Below are 24355 nucleotides of genomic sequence, written 5' to 3'. Positions count from 1 at the left end.
TCATTCTGAGATTGAACATCAGAGTCCAACAAAGGATTGGGCGCATGCAAGATGGCGAAAATAACTGTCATCATTATGCTTTTATTGAAAGTGTCAAAGTGCTTTGCTCAGTCAGGTATGCTGCCTCTGTTTTTAAATTATATCTAACTTCAAGCATTTGTTAATTACTCACCAGCCAATGTGGGCTTAATTGCAGAGATTTCTCAAATGTTAGATTAATAACATAATAATACAGAAAATGCAGAAAAAGGTATCATGATCTATCAGTTTGGTTTGTTTTGGGGTCATCTATAACTTACCTATTCATTTTCATCAGTGGTAATATAGAAGCAATAAATCAGTGCAGCATAAAAAAGTTAAAGAAGTTAAGAATGGCATAAATTGAAGTTGTTTTGTCTTTTTACTTTAAAACCAAAACAGGTTTATGTGCTGTGTTAATTCAGAATGCTAAATTTCCTCCACAGGTGGAAATTTTCTGATTTACAATGCCCATAAGAACCGATGTCTGGGAGACAGTCTGCTACAGCTGACTCTGTGCAACCCTCAGAACCCCAAACAGCAGTTCCGCTGGACTTCAGAGAACCGCATCTTTAACATTGTACAGAAGAAATGCCTCGGCACAGGGGTCAAGAGTGAGGGCAATAAACTGCAGTGGTTCATCTGTGATTCCAGCAGTGATCTTCAGAAGTGGGAGTGCCACAACAACACTCTGTTTGGCCTGAAGAATGAGTCTCTTTACTTGTCCCTTCAGGGAGACACTACTTTACTAACACTGTCCAAAGACCCAGGGGAAAAGGGCAAGTGGACAATTCATGGAACGACAGACAGTGTTTGCTCTCGGCCCTATGAAGGTATTTAGTTTCTCAGAATAAACTGCAACATCACAACATTTGTTTAAACCATAATTATGTTTGTAATATTGTACTTTTTTCTGGAACTGGTGGTGGGGCCACAAACTACTATTGTTTTAAGGTTATAATAATAATATTTTTTCTGAATTTAAATCCATATATGAATGCATAGTCTGTATACCTGCTGAAATGAGAATCACACTGCAATATTGTGTTCAAACAATGTTTAAAACTATTTTGTCCTTTTGTTATCACAGAGATATACACAATTAAAGGAAATGCTTTTGGACAACCTTGTGAATTTCCATTCCTTTATAAAAATAAATGGTACACAGACTGCACAACGGATGGCTCCTCCAGCAGACGACTGTGGTGTCCTGTTAAACAGGAATTTGAACCCGATCAGCTCTGGGGTTACTGTCCAATACGTAAAAAAGGTACATGGTTTCTGCTACTAATGCCTTAGAACAGATTTTTATGGGTTTATTCAGTAACATAATTATTAATTATTTTAAAAAATAATGATATTTTAATACATACATTGTAATGATTAACATTTAAATTAACCCTATATGGATATCTGACTGTTCGTATGTTCTGGTGCTTTTCTGATTGTAGATGACGACTTCTGGGTGAAGAACCCTCTGACAGATGTGTATTACCAGCTGAATGAAGAGTCTGCACTGAACTGGTATCAGGCCAGGAAGAGCTGTCAGCAGCAGGGGGGAGATCTGCTGAGTGTCACTGAGCCCCATGAACAGACTTTCATATCAGGTACAGGCTCTAATGACTCCTAGACACAGTGATTACTTACAGTAAATGTAATACAAAAAAAACAAATTAAATGAAATATAAATTATGTTATTAAGTTGATTCATTTATTTAGGGCTGACTCAGAAAACAGGGGCAGTTTTGTGGACAGGACTGAACAGTTTGGATGCCTCTAGTGGATGGCATTGGGTCAATGGACAACCTTTACGTTATCTGAAATGGCTCAGTGGTGAGTTTTCTTGTCTTAATTCATCATTTATTTTTTATTTAAATTGACTGTTAATCTGAACAGTAACTCTTTAATCTGTAATTTTTATTATTTTCTTTCATATGTTTGTGTGTGATTTTCTGGGAAAAGGTCAACCATCTTCTCTACCAGGCCATAGCTGTGGGGTGTTAAGTCAACTTCATGGTTCTGAATGGTCCACTGCTCTTTGTTCTGATAGACATGGATATATCTGTCAAAGAGGCCTCTCCACTCCCACTGTTCCACCAGGTAATCAGCGTCTCCTTGAATATTGAAGTATTAAATAATGCTGGTCTTTGACATCCTGTATGTTTTATGTCTGCTTCTGTCCAGCTGTTCACACAGGTTCTTGCACCACTCCCTGGATTCCTTACTCAGGCCACTGCTACCTCCTCTACCGAACAAAGAAAACGTGGCTGGAGGCAAAAGACACCTGTCGACGTGAAGGTGGAGATCTGCTAAGCGTTCTCAGTGTAGAAGAACAGAGCTTTGTCATCTCACAACTCGGATACTGTGAGTTTGTGTGTGTTCTATCAGCTATAACTCTGTAGGATAAAATGGACAATGGACAATTCAGCATAAGTTCAGGTTGTTGAATTTGGTTTGAATCAGAAGAGAACACTATAGGGAACGAGGGGTTTGGATCAAACTGAGCTCTAGCTGTAGAATTCCTTACCAACTATCAGTTCTGTGAAGAAGATATAATTTAAACTCTCTGATATGCCTTTCTTATTATTTCTTCCAATGTACACAGTGAAGACAGATGAAGTATGGATTGGTTTAAATGACCTCAAGACTGCGATGCTCTTTGACTGGAGTGACCACTCCAGCGTCCCTTTTGTCCTGTGGGATGTGAATGAGCCAAGCCACGATGCCACCCTTAAAGAAGACTGTGTTTCAATGAGAGGAGAGGTAAAATAATCATCACTTACATAGTAACACAGATCCATTTCCACTAAACTAATATTAATATAACGAATGAAATACTCTTTCTTAATGTTTTGCTTAATTTTGAGATCAGACAGTAATTTAGATAAATAATAAATCACAGCATAATTAAATCACATTACTAGCAAATAAGGGACACATTCTCTCCAGTAAATTTACCTGTGTCTGGTTCAGGAGGGAAAGTGGGCTGACCAAGTCTGTCAGAACAAGTATGAATACATCTGTAAGAAAAAAACCCTTTTAAGTCCATCCACTAACGACACAGTTGTTACGAGCCCAGGCTGCAAACTTGTGAGTATTGGCTTCAGATTTTATTATTTGGACTATTTCTTTCTTTTGAACTGTGGTTGTAAAGAATTTTGTTAGTCAACAATATTTGCTTCACTAATCAATATCTCATGTTTCTTGACTTTTTAAGGGTTGGGTCAGGTATGGCTACTATTGCTATCAAACTGGAGCACAGACTAAAACCTTTCAAGAGGCCAAACAGATGTGTGAGAAGAGTGGATCTTATTTAGTCGACATTACAGACAGGTCAGAATTGTGTATTTAACAAATAGGTTTTTGTCCAAAAGGCCACATAGAGAGTGTTTCAGAGCATATCTTTGTCAATAAAATTAGGAATAGGACATGCTACACCATTTGGGGCTGGAAAAATCTGCATAGATTTGATAACATTCAGTCAGAAGATCTTTAGTGAGGTCAGGTATTCATGGACTAAATTTGTGTCTTTTTTTAATTATTTTGTCAACTTCTTTTTTCTATAATTCTTCTTCTTCTTCTTCTTCTTCTTCTTCTTCTTATTATTATTATTATTATTATTATTATTATTATTGATTGAGGTTAAAGAAATGGTGCATCATGCAAAAGTGTGTTCTGCTCCAAGGCTTGTACTGGGTGTACTAGTGTGCACATGAGATGCTGAAGTTTGTTGTGGTTGATGGTTATATTATGGAAGGAAGGGACTATTCCAAAAGAGTGGAGGAGAGCAGGCAGTATTCTAATCCCTAAGGAAAACGACCCATAGATCAGGTTGCTGGTGAAGTTAAATGGTAATATAAGGTTGGCTATGCTGGAATCTGAACAGAGCAAGTCTAGAAGTCTTTAAATTGTCAAAGGAAAACTTTTTTTGATAGAAAGGCCAAATGATCCCTACAGTACTGGAGAGACAAAGCAAGATGCTGAGCATGTTGTAGATCATGTTTGAAATTGTGGTGTTTGGCTTACTGCCTTGTATCAGGTGGCTGTTAACAGTTTTTGATGTTATGATCACAGAAGTATAGAGAATGGAAAGGGTTATGAAAAAGGCTATGAAGAAGTGGCTAGGGGTGCCACAGTGTTTAAACAGGGTGGAATGGTAGGGGAGAGGGTTACTGGAGTTACCACTCACAAGTTTGAGGAATTTAAATGTGTAAAGCTGAGTAATGAGGTGATCTTGTCAGGATCTAAGGATGCAGTGGTAAAATCAGTGGTGCCAGTCACAAAAGCAGGAAAGAAGTGGAATCCCTAAGTGGCCGTGCAGGTTGCCAGGAGGTTGTTAGAGTTAAAGGATGTGATTGTATTTGGCCAATGTGGAAAAGCAGGCCTTGGGTCAGCTTATTTGTGGAAATCTTTTAGTAAGGCCACGCCAGAGAAAAGGCAAATGATGACTAGTTTTATTTGTGAGCAGGAAGAGGAGGCACAGTGGGCAACAGCAGCATGGGAGACTCTAGAGAAGTGGAAAATCACTTGGCAAGAGGTGTGGGTAATGGAGACAAGTCATATTAAGGTTTTGCTGGGAGTAACTTATTACATTTTTCAAAATTTTTGGTGGACGTAGGTAAAAAAAACTGCAGGTCCCAGAGTTAAGTACACTGAGGCCAGATGATAATGTACTCTGCAGTTAAATGAACAGTTTACTTCATAATAATTCAATTTGCGGATGCAGTACATGATTCATTCAAAAGGAAGAACTTTAAATATGTGGACTTGGCATCTGACATGGTGTTTTACACTGCCTTACACTCCTGAGATTGGTGTCAGGAGATCTGTAGCCAATTCTGCCATATCTCTGCTTGTGCAGTTCAGTATCAGGGGCCTAAAACAGCTAAAAGGTCTAGTCAGTGTTTGTGGATGAATAGAGCACTACTTGAGGAAACACATTGTATGGGTTTTTTGTGGTAGTTGGTGGTGTAGCACATGGAACTGGTGGCACTCAGTATGCATTAACGGTGCCAGTGGGGATCAGTACAGTCACCAGGCAGGCCAGTGTGCATTTACATTTGTTGATGGTTAAGGGTAAGGTAGGATTGTAAAGCTAGCATAGAGTGGGGGTGGGGGTAGGTCTGGGATGTCAGAGTTCACTGTTGAGCCTTCCAGAGGTGTCATGGGCTTAATTCATCAAAACACCAATGAGGAGAGGTGCCAACCTGATGACCCGCGGGGTAGAGCTAATGATGCAGTAGGTGGACCAATGAGTAACCTTAGTTGTTAAGGGTAGCTGGTTGCTAATCGGCTCATAAACAAATCACAGCAAGCTTAATGGGTAGGTGTAGGATCCTTTTTACTAAATAGTGCACTATATAAGTATGGAAAGTAGAGATAGTTTTAGCTTAATTCAATTTGACGTTCACATATTACTCATAAAACATGTTTTATATTATTCTGAAAATGTTTCCTCCTCACCTGCTGCTCTCCAGTACATTTGCGCTTGAAACCAGTGTTTACGAATGCTTAATGTTTGTAAATTTGTAAGAAAAAAAAGTGTCCCTGTCCAGTATGCTAGTCTTTCTTTCTATCTGCTCACAGCAGAGAAAAGCATCTATTGGTTTTTACACAACAAACAGACCTCCAAAATTTGAAAAACATGAACCAAGATTAGGATATTGTTCTATTCCTGCTCCATAGGCAGGTAATATTGAGTTATTCTGCTGGAGATGGATCTGACTCTAAATTCGAGATTTTAGGATCTTAGGATACAAATGAGTTTCTGTGGTAATTCAAACAGTGATTAAAAACTTACAAACAAGTTAAAATTCAGCCATATAAACAACAATATTTTTTCTCCTCAAACATACTGTTTCACCTTAAAAGACACATCGCTTCTGAGTGTAAACAAATGAAAGAAAGTTTGCCACAGTCTTATGTTCCCTTTAAAAGCTCTTTTGGGCAGATGTTTATCTGGAGTAGTTTAGTCAGCAGGTTGTTGATAGTGTAGTGAGGTGGTAAGAGATCTGATCAATGCCCTGCAGTGAGTGAAGTGAGTTTTGTCACTGTGACATAGAAACAAGCTACTTGTTGAAGGTCTATAATTTGAAAGAAGTAATTGACAATTTGTAAGCATGGTTGGTGCAATTTTCAGAGCTCAGTCTATTTAATTCTTACTTTATTTATTACCCAAAGTGTTGTATAAAAGCAATAGAACACTCCAGGTTGTGGATTATTGTGAAATAACAGCATGGATAAGATGGACTCCAGTAGTCACTTTCTGCTCATGTTTGTGCTGCTGCACAGCCGTGCTGTTATTTCACGATACACACTCCATCTCCTGTTCTGTCACTGTTTAGCAAACAGAACTATGTTCATCATTGAAAACACTGAATTTTTTTACCTTTTGAAAGACAAGTGTTGCTTTCGAAAATAGTACTTCACATACTGTATTGCTCACTGCAGACTGCAGTTCCTGCAGTTTTCAATTTTTGGGAAAACCTGTTTCAGAAATACAGTTCATATTTGATTAGTTTTTTCCCTTGCAGGATTGAAAATGCATTCCTGGTCAGTCTAATTGGAGCACGATCAGAGAAGCACTTCTGGATCGGACTGTCCAACCAAAAGAATAAACACATCTTTGAGTGGACAAACACTAGCAAAATTTCGTTCACACACTTCAATGCTGGAATGCCAGGTAAATCTACAGATATAATGTGAGACACTTCACATGGTCTGAGCGGAGTGGAATGAACCATTTGAGATGTAACAACAGAACAAACTACATATACTACAAAATCAAATTATAATATCATTGATTCAATTATATTTTATTCAGGGTACTACTGAATGGGGTGCACACAGTTTTGCGTGCAGGACCCATGAGATTTTAGTTGTGCCACTGTGTGAAATGGAACACATGCTTTAAGTGATTGGCTGTAAGAATGAACATAGTAAATTTTAAATGCCGCAGATTTTTTTTTTGTACAGTTTGTACAAATCTATTTTTAAAACACAGGAGGGAAACAAGGCTGCGTTGCCATGACCACAGGTGTACTGGCTGGATTATGGGATGTGTTAAGCTGTTCTAATGCAGAGAAATACATCTGTAAGCAGAAAGCAGAGGGAGTGACCCCAACTCCAGCCCATCCAACGACTCCTCCTGCCAACTGCAGTGAGGGCTGGTTTCCACTCAAAAACAGGGATCAGTGTTTTAAGGTACAATAAATATGATTGAAGCTAATAATAACAATTAAGATGAGCCTGAATGAATTTTGGGTGTTTGTGAACACCTGCTCTTTGAACTTTAGCACATTATTAGGGAGTTTGTCCATGGTGGTGCAGCAGTAGGTGTACCTACCATACAGTTAAGGTGCCATTTGAGCCTGTGTTAAATCCCTATGTCAGGTTACTGTATGTGGTGTTTATCCTGTTTATCCTATGGGCAAAAAATAATTTTAAATGTAAACTGTAAATTCCTTAAAAGTATAAAATATTTTTAGGCTGTGTTTGTTGTTGTTTTTCATTTTCTGCAGTTTCCCAGCACTGATTTGAGTTTGTGATTTAATGTGCTTCTTAAAGCTGTTTGTAGTGTCCCCACTCCAAGAGAAGACATGGTTTGAAGCTCTTGCCTTTTGTCGAGAATTGGGAGGTGACTTGCTCAGTATCCACAGTTCTATCGATATAGAGTCCAACCCTGATCAATAGTAAGTATAGGATGTTAATAACAATATAGATAAAACAATTTTTAAAACCTTCATCAGTCGTTCAGCTTGGTAATGATAGTTTTTTTTCTGAGAAACTACGTTTGTGTTTAAGGAAATGGACCTAGACATACAGTCTTTATACAGATATTTATGTTTGCAGTTCAATGGACGCATGGATTGGTTACAGCATCCAGGATCCCACTGTTGGTTACACATGGAGTGATGGCTCAGCTGTGAGTGTGGTTTAAATGAAATAATTCCTCATAGGGAATGCTAAAATTAAAATGTAATATTTTGTCTTTAAGTCATCCTATGAAAACTGGGCAGATGGCGAACCAAATAATTTCAACAACATTGAAAAATGTGCTAGCACGCATTCGTCCTGGTGGCGTTACTCGAGAAGAGAATGGAATGACCTACAATGTGATCACAGAGCTGACTGGTTTTGTGAGATTCAAAAAGGTAACACCAATAATATATATTTTTCAGATTTATGGAAATTAACAATGCACATAGAGGTTATTTTTATAGCCCAATTATTGCACAGAAGTATTATCTAGTACTGTTAATACACTACCCTGAGTATCATTTAGTTTATTCCATTTACATTCATGAAATTACTTTCAGGTACAAAAATATTTTTTTCAGAAAATGAATGAATGCATTAAAATTTCAATAAATTAATTAATTATTTAAATACATTATTTAATTCCTGGCCTTGCGCCCAATGATTCCAGGTAGGCTCTGGACCCCCGCGACCCTAAATTGGATAAGCGGTTACAGATAATGGATGGATGGATGGATGGATGGATGGATTTAATTCCTGTTGTTTAGTTTTGTTCATCCTGCTTCCACTTTGATTCTTCCATCCTCCCAATCTATACGCTGCTTCCAATAGAGGCACTTATTGTTTTGCGTTTCACATTCAAGCATTTTCTAGGGATTCAGGTATATGCAGCAGATCTTTATAAGTTCTTAACTTATACCGACCATTGCAAACTAACTACAGGCATGAAAACACTACACCACATTAGCTTTTGCAAGCAAGGATGGGTCATGGGTCACTTAGTGATAAACTTTGTTAGAGAATTTGTGGTTGCTATTAAGATGGTGTATTTTCCTAGAAATTCCATATGTATGTAGGGCAGTTCCGAAGCTGATTCTGCCCAAGTCACAATAGCATGGCTTCACACACTTGGATTGCATGTACTTAATTGGCCTGCCTCCATACCAGATCTATGTACCATTGGAAATACAGGTGCATCTCAATAAATTAGAACATCATCAAAAAGTTAATCAATGGCAGTAATTCAGTTCAAAAAGAGAAACTCATATATTATATAGATTCATTACAAACAGATTGGTCAATTTCAAGCATACATTTTTTAATGTTGATGGTTATGGCTTATACCCAATGAAAACCCAAGTCATTATGGCAGAAAATATAGTACAGGAACCTTCTCCTCATCTCTAGCCTCCACTGCCGGTGTATGGAGCCCCCGTGCAGTGGTGCTATAACTTCTCAACCTCTTCTCACCCAACTCATCACCCCTTGCTTGAGCTGTGGATTTCTTGCCGCCGAGCCTTCTTCCTAATACTCTTCATGGTTTTGTTTTAAATCATTAGCCTTGATGCCTTATTGTCTTGCAAGGGCTGCATTTGATATTAATGAACTATCTATCTATCTATCTATCTATCTATCTATCTATCTATATATTGTCAAATGTTTTTGCTTGCCTGCCTTTGCACACACTTGAACATGAGTGCTATCCCATTCTTAATCCATAGGGTCATTGGCCCAACCTTTGCTGTTATAATAGCTTCAACTTGTCTGGGAAGGCTCCACAAACTTTAGGAGTGTTTTTACGAGAATTTCTGTCCACAGTCTTCACTGCCTGGCTCACATTCTTCACTTTAATTCATCCCAAAAGTGTTCTATTGGGCTGAGGTCAGAACTACAGTATCATGCTTGGCCATGCATGGATTCTGTTTTATTTCAAATTAACTCTGCACCTACTTTTACCTCCCACAGAATCACTGACCACCTCTTCCTTCCTCAGACTCATATATCACTAATATTCTACATTCACATTACTATAACCCCTTCATGTGTCATCAGTTCTCTTTTACTTCTGTTCTGTTCTCAGTTCTGTCTCCGGTGTCGACCCGAGGACGATGGGTTCCCCGTATGAGTCTTGGTTCCTTCCTAGGTTTCTTCCTCGTGTGCTGAGGGAGTTTTTCCTTGTCGCTTTTGCCATTGGTTTGCTCACAGGAGGCTTGGAGCTGGATCTCTGTATAGCTGCTTTGTGACAACTTTCTCTCTTGAATGTCCTTGCTTCATTATTTGCCAAAATTGTCAATTGTCCAAAATCTCTTGGTATGCTGAAGCTGTAAGAGTTCCTTTTACTGGAACTAAGGAGCAGAGCCCAACTCCTGAAATACAACACCACATCCTAATCAGCATGATTTACACCACTTTAAAAAAAAAATTGTTTTCCTCTAGGAGTTACACCAAAGGAAGTGCAGATTACGGATCAAAGTAAGTCTGAAATCGGCTGTTTATCACTTTAATTCCATGAGATTTCCAAGAATTTTAAAGATAATTCTGTTTTTTTTATTTCTCCTGCAGCATACAATAAAACAGATGATGGATGGATTATATTCAAGGAGAGTCAGTATTATTTTAAACGTGGTTCTGATTCTATGGAAGAAGGACGGAGGTTCTGTAAGTACAGACACGGTGAGCTTGTGGTCATCAATGATGAAGAAGAGAGGTTGTTTGTCTGGCATCAGGTAAAGTGAACCTTGTGGTGGCATTTTAATATTTTAAAATAAGACTTGTTGATATCTGCATGTTTAAATAGTGAACTACTTTGTGTTTTGTCATTTACTGTTTTATATTTTTGTATCTTTTAGTCAAAGTTAAGTTATAGTGATGTCTTTATTGGCATGAAAATTGATCTGGATAAGTCATTAATGTAAGTTACTGCCAGAACTCTCACATTTAAAAGCATATTTAAAGTATGATTAAAACACAAATAAACATAGCATGTGTTTCTGTTTAAGGTGGATGGATGGATCTCCAGTAGTATTCCAGGCATGGGAAAAAAACGAGCCGGCTTTTGGGAATGAAGACGAGAACTGTGTGAGAATGTCTAGATCTCAAGGTCAGTTGTGACAGTGGAAAATTCAAGATAAGCATGAAGTTAAACTTATTAAACTCACATATTTACTATTACATAAATGCCAACACGTGCTGTGTAGACTCAGAGCCCTAAATAGTACAAAGCTGAGCAATTATTTCTGTAGATATTTAATTGTTTACATTTAGCTCTTCACAAAATTCAAATGCTGGGCTACATACAGTTTACATCTATGCATAATGATAACTTTCACTTTCAGATATATGTATTCTAGATTAGTAAACGATTTTAAATATAGAGAATAGGATTTAATTGTATAAATGATCAGATCATTTTAATGTTTGATGTTTGAAAATAATTTTGTGAAAGTAATACTTCATTATTTCCTCCAGGGCTTTGGAAAAGTGTGAACTGTGGTGATGATAACAAGATTGTCTGTAAACGTAATGGTACTGTCCCAGTCAACTCCACTGCTGCCCCCACTGAGCCGCCTCAAGGAGGCTGTCATGAAGGCTGGGTCAGATTTCAGAAAAAGGTTAAAGATGATGTTTGCTCCCTTCATATGTCACACAAGCTCATATGATTTAGGTCTATGTCATGGTTTTTGTGTGCATGTGCTGCAATGAACAAACACATTAAGCCACATTACAGAGGGAAATCAGTGCAGCCACAGACCAGTCAGAACAATTATGCTAACACACAACATCCACACATTTACCTGTTTCACTCTTAAAAATAAAGCTGCTACAAATGGTTCTTTGAGCAATGTCATAGAAAAAAAAAACGCTTTAGTTCCCTAAAGAACCATGTTTGTTTCATAACCCTTTAGAATAAGGGGTTTTTCTAATTTTTATAAATTAGAAATGCTTTACATGTTTATAAATTGTTATTAATTAGGTTGTAAACACATTAAAATTCATTAATAGTTGTGTGATTATGAAATAAATTTGTTGTTTACAACCTAATTAATAACCAATTTAAAAACAGATTTTAGTCTCATTTGAGAGTGAAGAATCTTTTAAAGGTTTACAAATCAATCACTAGATATTAAAGTTCTTTACCAATTTAAAAATTATTAGCAAAACTGGATCTTCTTTGCCATCACTTAAAAAAAGAATGTCTCTTTATTGAAACAATTGGGTGTGGCATGTAACATATCTATATGTTTTTATTTGTAGTGTTACAGAATACAAACGGACAAACAAACCTGGTTTAAGGCTAGAAGTTACTGTAAGGACTTTGGAGGAAATCTGGCATCAATAACTAATAAACTTCAACAAGGTCAGAGTTCTTTCCTGTTCAAAAACTAACATGTCATATCCTATTAATTTGATTACTCCTCTTCAATTAATCACCCAGTGAGATACAGGAGATTGAACAAAAAAGGCTAGGCAATGCCTCTTTTGCTGGAAGGTTATTAGCTTAGGGATTCTGGGGTAGAATGTAAATATTAGCGTGAAGATTCATGTCAGGGTGCCATAAAAGCTAGAAGTTAACATATCAGCAGCCACAAGGCCATTTGCTCTGACATTTGACATGGTGCTTCTGTGGACAAGGCTATAAGTAGACAATTAAGGACATTTCGATTCTGTCAAAATTGTAATTGTCAATGGCCAGTATCAAAAAAAAATAAACCCTAAGTGGGTAGAGTTTAATATATTTATTTAGCAGTAAACCCAACAAATCAAGCCCACCTGGGAGCGTATTTGGTCGACTTATGATAGGCCTTACTGTGAAGGAGCATGTCCAAACAAAGCACATATAGGAGGTGCTACTATAAATGTTTGAAGAGGCTTTTTTTTCTGTTTTAGTGCCACCTAGGGATGCAGTTGCACCAAAACTAATCATGTAATCGGATCTCCACAATAATCAAGTGTGTAAAGTTTTACAATATTACATAGCGCTATCTGGGTCAGAATTACTGAGTTTCTGTGTCCAGCGTAATGTAAAGAGTGTAACAATGCTCATTCTTCGAACACCACAGTCTTTACGAGCAATGGAGAGAGAGCAAATAATGACTAAAAAGAAAACAGCAGAGCAGGCTAGCACACACGTAGCTCCTTAGCAAGACTAGCTAAGCTATAAACCAATAGATTCTCATTTGTAACTCTTCACAAACATGGCACAAACACTCTTCAGTATTAACTATAATTACCGAGTGGGCAATTCGTGTAATAACTGACAGAAGATAGCTGTGTTAAGTATTTTTTTGGCTTAACTTTGCTTCTACCATGTTTTTACTGTCGTGCCCCTTCCCTCCCACATTTCTCATTCCTTATTGTGTAAATCCCTTGATATTTGAAGCTACCAAACAAACCAATAAAATGTAATCTACATCTTGGAATTATATACACAGGTTATTCCATTCTTATCTTGGACTTGGACCAAATTAATAATTACTTATTTGTTTTATTTTAGTAATAGAGCTATAATTTTAACCAGGGAGATATATATATATATATATATATATATATATATATATATATATATATATATATATATACTTACACAAGATAAGAGATAATGAGAAGGCAGGGCAACAAAGGAGGCACAGGTGCAATCACTGATGACAAGGTGGGGCTAGGGTGGAGACAAGGGAGGAAACGGGAACAAAACAAAAACAACACATGAAAAACAAAGGAACTCAGACACAAACAGAGCAGGAACACACAAAACAGTTGCAAATGTGTGACAGAACCCCCCCAAACATGCAACTCCCGGGGCATATAGATACAGACCCCTCCTCCTTTTTTGTTCTTGTTTCAGTCTGCATCCCTCTACCTGTTTCCTCCTTAGTCTCTGTCCCTGTTCATGTCTGTACCCTTTTCCTATGCCCAGTCCTGTCACATCACTGTTCCAGTCCCCAGTTCAGTCCCCATATCTGTGCAATGTGCAGTCCCCAGTCCAGTCTCCTTTTCCTGCTTCTGTCCTGTTTCCACTCCATTCCAGTGTTTCATCTTCTGTTCAGTCTCTGGTTTCTGCTCCTGCCTTGTCCCCAGTCCCGTCTCCTGTTTCTGCTCTGGTTCTGTCCCCAGTCCGGTCTGCTTGTCCTGTCTTGTTTCCAGTCCAGTGTTTTGTCTCTGGTATGTGCCCTTGTCTTGTCCTGAATCCCATCACCTGTTTCTGCTTATGTCATGTCTTTTTCTCAGTCTCCCAGTCTAGTCTCCTTTGTTGCCCTGCCCTCTTGTTATACAAAAGACAAGGGACTAGCATATCAATGAACCAACAGGTGACTGGACTGGAGCTTAGACAAGGTTGGATGAGGTTTGGAAAAGAGACTGGACAGGAGACAAAACACTAACACTAGGGGCAGCAAGCAAGTCCTGCATTTAGGGCGTCAGGAACAGCGGGCCTTGCAGTGACGTCCTTGGGAACAGGGAGCACTGCGTTGACGTCCATGGAGGCAGGAGGTCCTGCAATAGTGTCCATGGAGGCAGGTGCTGTGGATGATCAAGGGGCAGGTGTTGCTCGAAAAACAGGTGCTGGAGCTGTTGAGGGTTCAGATGGTCCAATGTGCGCATTCATGAGGACATCCTATAAGTTTCTTGACCAAGGATCCTCATGATGTGCACCCTTGTTAGCCTCACCTGCTTCCACAGGTTCCAACGGCCTAGGGTTATGGAGGGTGCCGGTTCATCCACAAAAAGGGAACAGGCCTATATATATATATATATATATATATATATATATATATATATATATATATATATATATATATATACACACAGGAGAATACCTGGAAGAGATTATGGTTGATCACAGATGTGTTTTGTCAAAAGCATGACAGATAGTTTAAAGAGACACCAGTGAACTGTGATAAAAAGGGGAGTAGTATATACTTTTTAAAATACAGGTTGCATTCTGGTAAACTTAGTGTGGCATATTCTGCTCTGTCACTGTTTCCTTACCCCAAGTAAAAACCCAGACAGTGCCCAATGTCAAATAATCATCAGTACCCTTTGACATTTTGCATTAGTGCAAAAATGAAACTGAGTGTTCTGTGTATGCTGTGCATTGCCTGGTTAACCACTCGTTTACCAAGTTTTATTCTCTTCCTTTGTTGATTTAGCTTTCCTGACCTTGAAGATTATAGAAGACACCCAAGATTTTTGGATTGGCTTCAGTAATTTGGCAAGCGGAAGATATAAATGGACAGATGGCAGTCCAGTTGGATTCAGAAACTTTAAAGAATCAAGATACTACTCTATGCGGGTATGTCACACATTAATTTTTGAACGCATTCACAGATATTTGGCTTTAAGCATGTGTTTATCATGTATATTTCATAAGCATGAACACTTAACATGTCAACAATATATGGTGATTATATTGTTTCTTATATTCACCGTTACATTAGCTGATGCTTTTTTATCTTAAGAAAGATTTATTCTTTGTTTGTATGTGTGTGTGAAAGGATTTTTAACTGCGTAATCTTGAATAAGGATCCTGTCTGTGTTTAAAAGGATAAGAAATGTGTTGCTGTGGGAAATCAGGAAAGATCACAGCCTGGACAATGGGTGGAAAAAGACTGCAATGATACAAGTGGCTTTATTTGCAGTCAACCTCTAAGTAAGATCAAAAAAGCAATTTGGCTACTCAGGCGTACTCTTAAATAAACAGTAATTGTTCACTGATATTCAAAAATCTGGACATTACTTATGAAAGGGTTTTCTTTATTTTTATTTTATTATTGATAAAGGCATCAAAACTATGAACATATGGGGAATTATATCGACTCCAAAGGGCATGTGTATTTTAGAATATTTTAGAAAGTCATTGTCCTTTGCTCTGAAGCTATAACCACTCTTGGAATATACTTTTGGAAAATTTGAATGCATGGCATTATGAAATTTAAATATTTCTTATGCGTTTTCTCCATTTTTCAGATTCAGATTTAAGCATCCCAACCCCCACAGAGCTGCCCAAAACCTTAATCACAATTGGAAATGCTTCTTACCTGATTGTTCAAACAAACCTGACCTGGGGAGAAGCGAAACAACACTGTGAGTCTCAGGAGGCAAAACTGGCCAGCATTCGAGACCTCTATGCTCAATACTACATTGAGCTGCAGGCAAATAAACTTGGACAACCCCTGTGGATCGGCCTTAACAGTCAGGAGGTAGGACTAAAGTAAAATTACTGAGCATAAAATGTATGACATATTCCTGATGTAACAAAATTATATTAATAATCAAAAGAGTACAGTTCCTCTGGAAACTACACAGCTCCAGCAAGCCTGAGGTGGTTGTTAGTGTTTTTCTAGGTTGTAACTTTGTGTCTCCTCTGCTCTTGAAAACACATGCTGGGGTGCTGCTAGATGGTTGCTATAGTGTCCAAAGTAATAGCAAAGGAAAATTAATTTTATTTATATTTACAGTAAATATACAAATAATTAAGTATTAATTGAAAGCATCATATTACAAAGTAGTGTATTACAAATATTGACATCCTAGCTCAGGTGTCGGCAACCCGCGGCCCCAGAGCCACATGCGGCTCTTTGATCCCTCTGATGTGGCTCAGCTTTTGAAAATAATTCATGAGTAATTAATTAAAATGTATTTTATTTTGGTTCATTCATTTTCAAAATGTAATTCTATGAAGATTATGGTGATCTTGTAACATCTAAAATATTTTGATATTTAAAATATTTTGTCGCACTTAACACACGTCACAACTTCCAATGTGCGACACCGGCCAGTTTGCGGTTTCTTGAACTTTTTGACAGCTGACTGCACAGAGAGGACAGCATTTTTTTTTGCTGCCAGTGGATAATTTAAGTTTGGCGTTGTTTTTTTTTTCATTACTACAGGGACTCAAATAGACATTGAGTATTTTACTTAACCTTCAACACGACGTCTTTTTTCGGAGTTAAAATTTTTTTTTCTCCATTACTACAAGGACTTAAATAGACATTGAGTATTTTACTTAACTGTCAACCCAACATCTTTTTTTCGAAGTTAAAAATGTTTTGTTGCATGCAGAAATGTTATTTCATTTTCTCTGCAGTCGTTTATTAATTTCATAAATGTAACACAGTATAGTTTGTTTTATTTATAACCTAGCTGAAACAGGATGTCATTGATAAACCCTTTAAATATTCATGAACATAGATAATTAAACAAAAAACCTAATTGAAATGGAAACACTTCATTGATATTATGTGTGCATGAAAATTTATTGGGTGTTAACAACATTGACATGGCTTAGTTACAAATACCATATTTTGTATTTGGACATTTATAGATGAATTTAGATTGTGTTCATAATTTCTATGTGACATTGAATTAATTGACCTTCAAAAATGAACCAAGGCTGCTATTAATTATGCCACTGAGTCTATATTTCACAGTTGACATTTTGGTTTAAAGCCATGCTGGTCAATGTTTGTTATTGAACAGACACATGGATATTTCCTGTGGATTGATAACTGGCTGTTGAATATGGAGAGATGGAGTTATAGTGAACCAAAGAAGGACCAGCCCTGTGTCTATGTGGATGTAGATGGAGGGTGGAAAACTGCCCAATGCAATAAAACCTTCTACAGCCTGTGTAAGAAGTCAACAGGTGAGTTATTTTTAGCAGCTCTGGATGATGTAAACAACAAAATAATCTATTGACTTTTTAACCCAGAAATGCAGATAAGATTAGTGGCTAATTTGGAGTTATGATTTAGTCTTTCACTCACGAACAGGAAGAATAGATTGAATGAGAAATCTGTAAATTATGGGATAAAGTTTAATTAATTTCATGTGTGCGCTTGTTGTAAAAATGTTGGTTTTTTTCCCTTCGTGTTAACACTGTATCCCTTCTAATCTGTAACAGTTAATAATTGTACCAATTACTATTTTGCAATTTATTTAAATTTTACTATTTAAATGTTAAATAAGTGATGTGAATGTTTCTTTCATTGCAAACTTTACAGAAATTGCTCCAACTCCACCAGCTCAGTATCCAGGAGTGTGCCCTGAGCTAACTGAAGAGAGACCAAAGATGACATGGCAGCCTTTCAAAGGGCACTGTTATTCCTTTGTTTTAGATTCATATTCATGGCGCTCAGCATCTAGAATTTGTAGCCAAAGAGGTGAGAACAACATCATAATGATCTTAAAAACTGTAGCAAAAACATTATACACATCAACTCCTTGTTTCTGCACTCAATGCCTATTTTATCAACTTCTACAATTACAGACTGTAGTCCATCTGTTTTGTCTAAGTAATTTGTTAACCACCGGTCACTCTTCAATGTTCAGGACCCCACAGAACAGGTATGATGTGGATGGTGAATCTCACACAGAGCTGCACTGACATTGACGTGGTGTGTTAGTGTGTGTTGTGCTGGTATGAGTGGATCAGACACAGTAATGCTGCTGTGTCCACTCACTGCCCTCTCTGTCAGACACTCCTACCTCATTGGTCCACATTGTAGACGTAAACTCAGAGACAGTAATTCATCCGATGCTGCACAGTGTGTGTTGGTCGTCTTCTAGTCCTTCATCAGTGACACAGGAGGCTTTTGGATGGTTTTGGGTTGGTGGACTGTTCTCAGTCCACTTCAGCAGTGACACTAAGGGGTTTAAAAATGAACTGCTCTTTCTGATTCACTTGTACCAGCACACATACACCACCACCAAGTCAGTGTCACTGTAGCAATTAGAACAAATCCAAATCATATGCCTTGTGGTGCTGAGAGAATGGACAGTGTCAATACCATTGCAATAATGTGAGAAAATAGGAATGAATAGTGCTTCCAATTCACATATCATTTTTATAAAGGACAAACAGAAAAAGCAGTCAATTTAAAAATTGAAGCTCAGCTGAACTACTAGCACGTGGTTATTATGATACCTGGTGTGCTAATTTGTAGACAAGGGGGTTTCAACCTGCTTGGGAGGCAAAAGTAAAGGTCATGTGGGGAATATACTCAGATATACACAAATACCCAACAGATAAATAAACATAGCACAAATTGTAAGGAAATTTGTGTTTGTAGATTATTTATTTGTTGTAACAATGCTTTTTGGCAATAAATCTTACAAAGTTGGAAAGGCTGTTAATTTCCATATTAAAGGATGAGAGTATTTGGCTATTTTTTTTTTCATGGTCACAACCCACATACTCAGCTCTACTGCTCATCCCACAAATGTATGTTCCTTACAAATGTTACACCATTTAAAGGGGAAGTTAACAGGCTTTCCAAATGTATAAGATTTATTGCCAAGAAGCATTGTTACAACAAAGAAATAATCTACAAAACACAAATTTCCTTACATTCTGTGCCATATTTATAATACTGTGGTGTCACATCTGATGGTAGCAAGTAATATTTCAGCCATTAGACTCTAGTAAAAAAGTAGCATTGTTACTGCTTTTATTTGGGAGAACTGCAATGTGCCTATAGTGGGTAATGATAAAAACTAAAAACTCCTGTTGTTGATTGGGTTTATAGAACATGATTGACAATAAAAAAGGCAGAATGCTCACTTCCAGTTTTGCTCTGGCTGAATTCAATGCCAGGACCAAGAATAAACAGATAGAATCACATGAAGTAATGGTGGTCTTCTGTTAAAAAGCATTTCAGAGTAGGGTCCTTGTGAGCAGTGGAGTAGACAATGTGCTTTTTCACATTGACAGATTCAAATAACACACAGATATTTTCCTGTTTTTATTTCTCATTTAAAATTGTACAAAACTGTACAAAGATTCATCCTGTTGGCTGTTTACCATTGAGGACAATACAACACACTGTACATAACACCATCCAGCTCCAATGTACCATGATTCTTTCTGAAGTTCCTTTAACTCAACTTGCCCTAGGACAAGATCGCGGTTCACCCTGAAAAACCTACTAGTCATAGGTTCAAGTTGGGAGCAAAATTTTTCTTTTAGGGAATGAAATTATGTTGGTGGTAACGTGCTGAAATGTTCTAAATTAACGTCATGAATAGGAAACAAACTGTTTTCAAGTTGGTGGAAAAGGACTAACAGTTGTTACCCAGAGTTTTGGAAATGGAATACAAAGTCATTGTAAGGGTCGTGGTGGGTCCGGAGCCTACCCAGAATCACTGGGTACAAGGAGGGAACACACCCTGGGGGTGAAGCTAATCCTTTACAGGGCGACACACACTCTCACATTCACATCTATTGACACTTTAATTTCTGCTTTTTTTATTCATTTTTAAACATGTCTATTTTATTGTGGAAAATATGAAAAAATGTAAAAACAAAGCAATTTGCTTGACAGTAAATATGTGAAAAACATTATCAGTGGAAAATCTGGGTGTTTTATTGTTTAGTTTTACTATTATAGAGATAGAAAATGGAAAACAGTACAAGTCACAGTATAAGTCAGGAACAATGGAAAAGCAATTTCTTATATTTTACAACTATTAAATAATACATTTTCATAGGTACTGATAGTTAAATGTTTTATGTTTTGTATAAAGGAAGAATAATCATTTATTTTTAAATGATTGTTTTTTTCCCCAGGAGCCAGTCTTGCCAGCATTCAAGACATGGAAGAGTCATCATTCATAGAGAAGTACATTAGTTTTCTTGGAAATAATGAGGAAAAATTCTGGATAGGTCTTTACAAAACATTTGGAGGTAAATACAAAAGTATTTAAAGTATGAAATATAATAATGGATCCCAAAATAAATTATTTTTTAGGGTTGGGCTGATCATTGGCTGCTAATTTTGTGCAGTGTGAAAACAAATCATGTTTCGAAACTATGTCTTTTGTGACACAATCGTGATTAAATCCCACTTTAAAGTAAATTAACAAGTTCAGTTTTCTGTTTGAATCGTACAGGGCACTGGTTGTGGATGGACAACAATGTTGTGGATTACATTAACTGGGACGAACCTGGAGACAGCCGTGATGATTATTACCATGATGCTTATGAAAACGTCTGTGCTTTTATTTCTGCCAAAACTAAAAAATGGAGTAAAAGTTCGTGCAGATACCGTAATGCAAACTTTATCTGCAAAACCGCCAAAGGTAATTTGCCATGATTTAGCTTCCTGTAAATTCATTTAAGGTGACTGGTTTAAGAAAGTGGAGAACATTAACATGAGTGGTATAACAGATTTCTGTACAGTTGAGTTCAGTAAAGTTTTTCAGGTATTTGTTTAATTTCTTATACAAATGGTGAGTTATACTTGCTTAAACAAGTAGGCGTCCTATATGTGTAATGTTATTTTAACATGGTTCTGAAACACCTCATGCAGCAATATCAGTTCTTTAACACATTCCTGGTTATTTTTGCTGTGTTCGGGTGCTTATTGGCAGGTTTATATATACCAGGTGGTTAACTAGTAAATATGATTTCATTCAATTTGGGCTCTAGACAGAAGATCCACCTACTTTACAAAAAATATCCCACAAAAGTGATTTATCATTGACCCACAACTTTGTTGTTAGCACTGTTTGATTAGTTTAAATTGATCATATTTGATTTTTATCTACAGAAAACATGAATGAGTTGATTCAGATAAATTTGCCATTAAAAACCAAAACCACAGTTCTGAAATGTATTTTTACCTTTTTTTCAAATCTAGTTTTAGTCTATAATTGACTAATTGCAATGTATTACCCTTCACTCCTGTTCTCTTAAAGTCTTAAACTCTTAAATTATCCTGTCTTAAACATTACACAAGACAAAGTACATACTAACATAAACTAAACTAACATACTCATTGTTCTCCTTCTGTTTTCTCCACAGTTATAAACCCAGCCCCTACAGTGAACAGCACAGGTGAGAGTCTGACACACAAACAAGCAGTCTCTGACAAATCCAAGTGTTGGAGTGCATTACTTTGCATTATAATAAAATGCATTTTTTGAAGAATTGTCTTTTAATATTCTTATTTCATTCTCTGATTTTCCTGCAGTTGCTTACGAAGTGCATCGTTCATACGTTGCTGGTGTTTCAGTGGTAGTGGTGATTGTTGTCCTGTCAGTGCTGGCTGGACTGGCATATGTCTACCGCAGAAATTCAAACCGACCTGTTGTTCTTCCCTCACTTGTGAACCCTCTGTATTATGCTACAAGATTCCCCCGATCAGAGGAGAAAGATACCAAGACCTTGGTGGAAAATAACGAATAGACCTACTTGTTTGTAAATGTGTGTATGTACATTTTGATTTTTATATATGTAATTAATTAAATGCTTTTTTGTAATCAGGGATTGTGTTAACTTAAGCTGGGTCATTTAGACATTCAAACTCTCAAGGGGTTTTGAAATTGTATTTGGATTAACAGCTACATAAATGTAAATATTTTGTCATCCGTGCTTACTAAATAAAGTTCATCAGTGCTCATCTGTGCTTTTGAGGTTGATAACTAAATCCTAGAGGACTAGAAATATATGGCCTTGTCCAATGAGTCTCGGGATTAGTAGTTACAGACTGGTGAATAGGGTTCATGCGCACAAAATTCCACAAAATCATAGATCCATCCAGGCAATCTAGAGGGTTCCATATTCCATGGAAGCTAAAGAACAATGGCCCTGGATCACAGGATTGATGAGTACAATGACCTCATTTCTTGCATCACCAACAGAAAATCTACTCTCCTGCAGTTCATGCTGGTACTGCCAGTTAAACATTCTCTTTCTCAATGGACTTTTTTCACAGCACAGCACCTCAGGTAGCAGTGGCCCTTTTCAATGACTGCACTCTAAACATATCACTAAGACCTCCGGTAGCAGTGCGTTCAAACATCGAAAATGCAATCATCTTGGCAAGCCATGTTGACAAAGAGTGAAGCATGAAGTGTTCTAAAAATTTCCTGGTAGACAGCTGCACTGACATTGGACTTGATATAACACAGTGGACTAACACCAGCAGACGACACGGCTCCACAAACCATCACTGATTGTGGAAACTTCACACTACACTCAAGCAGCTTGGATTGTGTGCCTCTCCACTCTTCCTCCAGACTCTGGGACCTTGATTTCCCAATGGAATGCACCACTGAGCAACAGTCCAGTCCTTCTGCTCCTTGGCCCAGGTGAGATGCTTCTGGTGTTGTCTCTGGGTCATAAGTGGGAATGCCACAGTTGTGGCCCATGTTCTGGATACATCTGTGTGTGGTGGCTCTTCAAGCACTGACTTCAGCAGCAATCCACTCCTATTGAATCTCCCCTAAATTTTTGAATGGCCTTTTCTAGACAATACTTTCAAAGCTGCGTTGATCCCTGTGGCTTGTGCAACTTCTTCTACCACACTTTTCTCTTCCACTCAACTTTCCATTAATATGCTTGGATACAGCAGGAGGATGTCAATGACTGCCTTCTGGACATCTGTCAAATCAGGCTTAGGAAACCTTTGCAGGTGTTTTGTTTTGATTAATCTAATTTTCTGAGACAATGACTTTTGGGTTTTCATTGGTTATAAGCCAGTTGAATTACTGAAGTATATTAACTTTTTGATGATATTCGAATTTATCGGGATGCACCTGTAAAAACAGGGTCCCAAAATGACACCGGGCATTTTGTCTAGGCCTGAATGAAACAAGTCAATGTGGAAAGGTGCATTTCCTTACGTATATTTTGCTATACTGGCATTTTTTGAAAATAGGTTTGTCTGGTTGATTTTTTTTTCAACATTTTACATTCCAGTTTCTGTACATGAGAACTCAAAACACTTCGCACCACATACTCAACAAATATTGCAAAATTTCAGTGACTCTATAACCGCACATTGTTCACAGTCTTGTGTAGTACTGCTGTTTCAGCATTAACGGTCAAGTCACACCAGAAACGGAAGGTCATTTTATGCAAGACATGGGAAAAACAGAAATGAAAGCACTCACTATCCTTTCCTGGATGGCCCTGTGATACATAAACCAAATATACAACCCCAACCCTCTGACAGAACTGCAGAAACATCTTGGACAAGAAGGTGCAATAGATTCATTGATGCAATAGATTCAGCTGAATTAATGTAGGGATACTCTTTGCAATTACACCTTTGGCACAGTTTTTACATGATGGAAAACGTATAGACAGTTTTTTCAGACACAAAAAGCCCCAAATGTTTTTAAAATAGCTTTAAAAAACAGTAAGGTGAGGGTCACACACCAGCAAACCAAATATGGAACGATATGAACACACAGAACAAGACTAACACAAGGAAACCACACTTTTTAAACAACAATTTCACTGTCAAAGCAATGCCATAGTTATAAAAGGGAAAAAAAAACATTTTGCAATAGCTATATTAAATAACAAAAAAGAGGTTCCTTACATTTGGCAAAAGGTTGCCACTTTTAACGGGAATATATTTCAGCCTTGAATTTCAGCCAATATTGAAAATTTACTGCCCATTAAATGTTCTGTCACATTTTAATACAGCCTAAGTATTTTCAGCAACTTCATGATATGATAATTGAATGATTGTATGAACTGATATTTGTTTGGGTTTAATAAAGCTCCTACTTTTTATTTAGTTGCAGAAAAAAATCATTACTAGTTTTAACCTTGACATCTATTACATGGACA

The 24355-nt window shown here is 37.3% G+C and overlaps 1 protein-coding gene across 1 annotated transcript; it reads left to right on the top strand.

Moving 5' to 3' along the window:
• On the top strand, positions 1 to 22166 carry LOC136707150 (macrophage mannose receptor 1-like). The gene is made up of 30 exons (XM_066681067.1): positions 1 to 115; positions 465 to 851; positions 1109 to 1288; positions 1470 to 1625; positions 1738 to 1851; positions 1981 to 2118; positions 2203 to 2382; positions 2624 to 2781; positions 2992 to 3108; positions 3236 to 3351; positions 6552 to 6700; positions 7022 to 7221; positions 7585 to 7709; positions 7870 to 7942; positions 8015 to 8171; positions 10213 to 10248; positions 10339 to 10502; positions 10626 to 10687; positions 10776 to 10876; positions 11245 to 11387; positions 12031 to 12133; positions 14922 to 15064; positions 15316 to 15421; positions 15739 to 15971; positions 17251 to 17416; positions 17775 to 17933; positions 20339 to 20455; positions 20662 to 20850; positions 21575 to 21607; positions 21744 to 22166. Exons 1-30 carry the CDS (start codon positions 52 to 54, stop codon positions 21956 to 21958), a joined length of 4284 nt encoding a protein of 1427 aa, XP_066537164.1. The 5' UTR covers positions 1 to 51; the 3' UTR covers positions 21959 to 22166.
• Positions 22167 to 24355: the final 2189 nt, after the last annotated feature.

Source organism: Hoplias malabaricus, chromosome 9 (assembly GCF_029633855.1).
Source record: "Hoplias malabaricus isolate fHopMal1 chromosome 9, fHopMal1.hap1, whole genome shotgun sequence".
Taxonomy (NCBI): Eukaryota; Metazoa; Chordata; class Actinopteri; order Characiformes; family Erythrinidae; genus Hoplias; species Hoplias malabaricus.
The sequence above is the reverse complement of the archived record's forward strand: the minus strand, read 5'-3'. Positions and strand labels throughout refer to the sequence as shown.

Excerpts from the sequence above, each read along its gene's own strand:
- LOC136707150 (XM_066681067.1), top strand. The coding sequence starts at position 52 with ATGGCGAAAATAACTGTCATCATTATGCTTTTATTGAAAGTGTCAAAG. Across the intron at positions 2,782-2,991 it reads GTGTTTCAATGAGAGGAGAG|GAGGGAAAGTGGGCTGACCA; the intron begins GTAAAATAATCA and ends TGTCTGGTTCAG. Across the intron at positions 15,065-15,315 it reads CAAGATACTACTCTATGCGG|GATAAGAAATGTGTTGCTGT; the intron begins GTATGTCACACA and ends TGTGTTTAAAAG.